The 1,269-nt window shown below is 54.3% G+C and overlaps 1 protein-coding gene across 1 annotated transcript in view; it reads right to left on the reverse strand.

Moving 5' to 3' along the window:
- The window catches only part of LOC307232962 (calsenilin-like), a gene marked incomplete at its 5' end in the record, with an annotated part of 9,282 nt that extends 8,895 nt beyond the window's left edge, over nt 1–387 (reverse strand). The window contains one exon of the mRNA XM_080004176.1: nt 276–387. Within this exon, the coding sequence (XP_079860302.1) occupies nt 276–387 (112 nt within the window). The remainder of the gene's footprint in view (nt 1–275) is intronic.
- Between the last annotated feature and the right edge of the window lie 882 nt (nt 388–1,269).

Raw genomic sequence — 1,269 nt, forward strand, 5'->3', positions numbered from 1 at the left:
AGGAGTGTTGTTCTCTCTCATCCTTCCCTTTTCACGTTCTCTCTTCCTCCTCTCCTCTCTTCTGAGTTTGAATAAGAAAAGTCATGCGGCCGCCAAGTGGACTCCAACTTCTCCACCGCCCGAGAGGACCTTCGTTCAACGCACACACCGTCAAGACACCTTCTAAATACTAAATACCTCCACGGCAGTTACATTACAGTCTCCCCTCCATCCCTTCATCCCTCTCCTTCTACCCCCTCCATCCCTCCATCCCCGCCAGGCCCCTCCCCCCTCACCGTGCTCCGTGATGTCGATGAGGCCCAGCAGGTGCATCAGTTTGAGGAACATGATGACCAGGCACACGATGCCCACCGTCTGGAGTCCCTCCGTCTCCCACCTCACGCTCATCTTTTCCCCCTCCTCCTCCTCCTCCTCCGTCCTTCACGCACTCGCGCCGTCCCTCGCTCGGCGGCGCTGGTTAATCCTCCTCCCCTCCCACCCCCCACCCCGCCGCCCCTCTACAGATTCCCTACTGTGACCCCCTCTCGGCGCACTCCTCCGTCCATCCCTCCATCACGTCTCATCGCTCACGCGTGTTCTCCATCTTCATCCCTCCATCACCGTCACTCACTCCTTCAGTGGCTTTTAGGTGACTACGAGGCTTCCGCTCAAGTGAAATTCTCTCTCTCTCTCTCTCGCTCTCTCTCTCTCTCTCTCGCTCTCTCTCTCTCTCCCCTTTTCCCTCTGTGTTTAAAATCAAGTGTTCTTTCCTCTCCGCTGCCTCTTCATCATCATCATCATGGTTTTTGTCCACCACGCACAGCAGGTCGTCGCCGGTACCATCCCTCGACCATAGTTGTCGGAATATCGCCGGAGAAAGCGCCCCGGGGAAGAAAAATTAACTCTCAGACCAAAAAGTGAAAACAAAAACACTGATACATGATTAAACTCCAACTCAAATCCATGACTGAAATCCAATCAGTTAGGCCGGTATTTCACAATCGCGCGAGCAGGCTTTTGGCTCCAGCCGACAGCTGGTTGGTCCATCTCCTTCTGTCGGGGAAACAGCGGCGACACCAGCACTATCTGACATTTATCCAAATACTAATCTGCCCCGACGCAGCGGAGCCGCTCGTCTATCCGGGAATGAGCTCCACAACTGTCTCCTCTCTCATCTCATCTCTCCACCCGTCCCTTTGCATCGCTTTCCTAATTAACCTTTGAACTCCTCCAGGAAAAAGCCTGTGAAACCCAGAGATCACGCCCAAGTACACAGAAATGGAGACGAGC

This window comes from Zeus faber, assembly GCF_960531495.2.
Source record: "Zeus faber genome assembly, chromosome: 7".
NCBI classification, from domain to species: domain Eukaryota; kingdom Metazoa; phylum Chordata; class Actinopteri; order Zeiformes; family Zeidae; genus Zeus; species Zeus faber.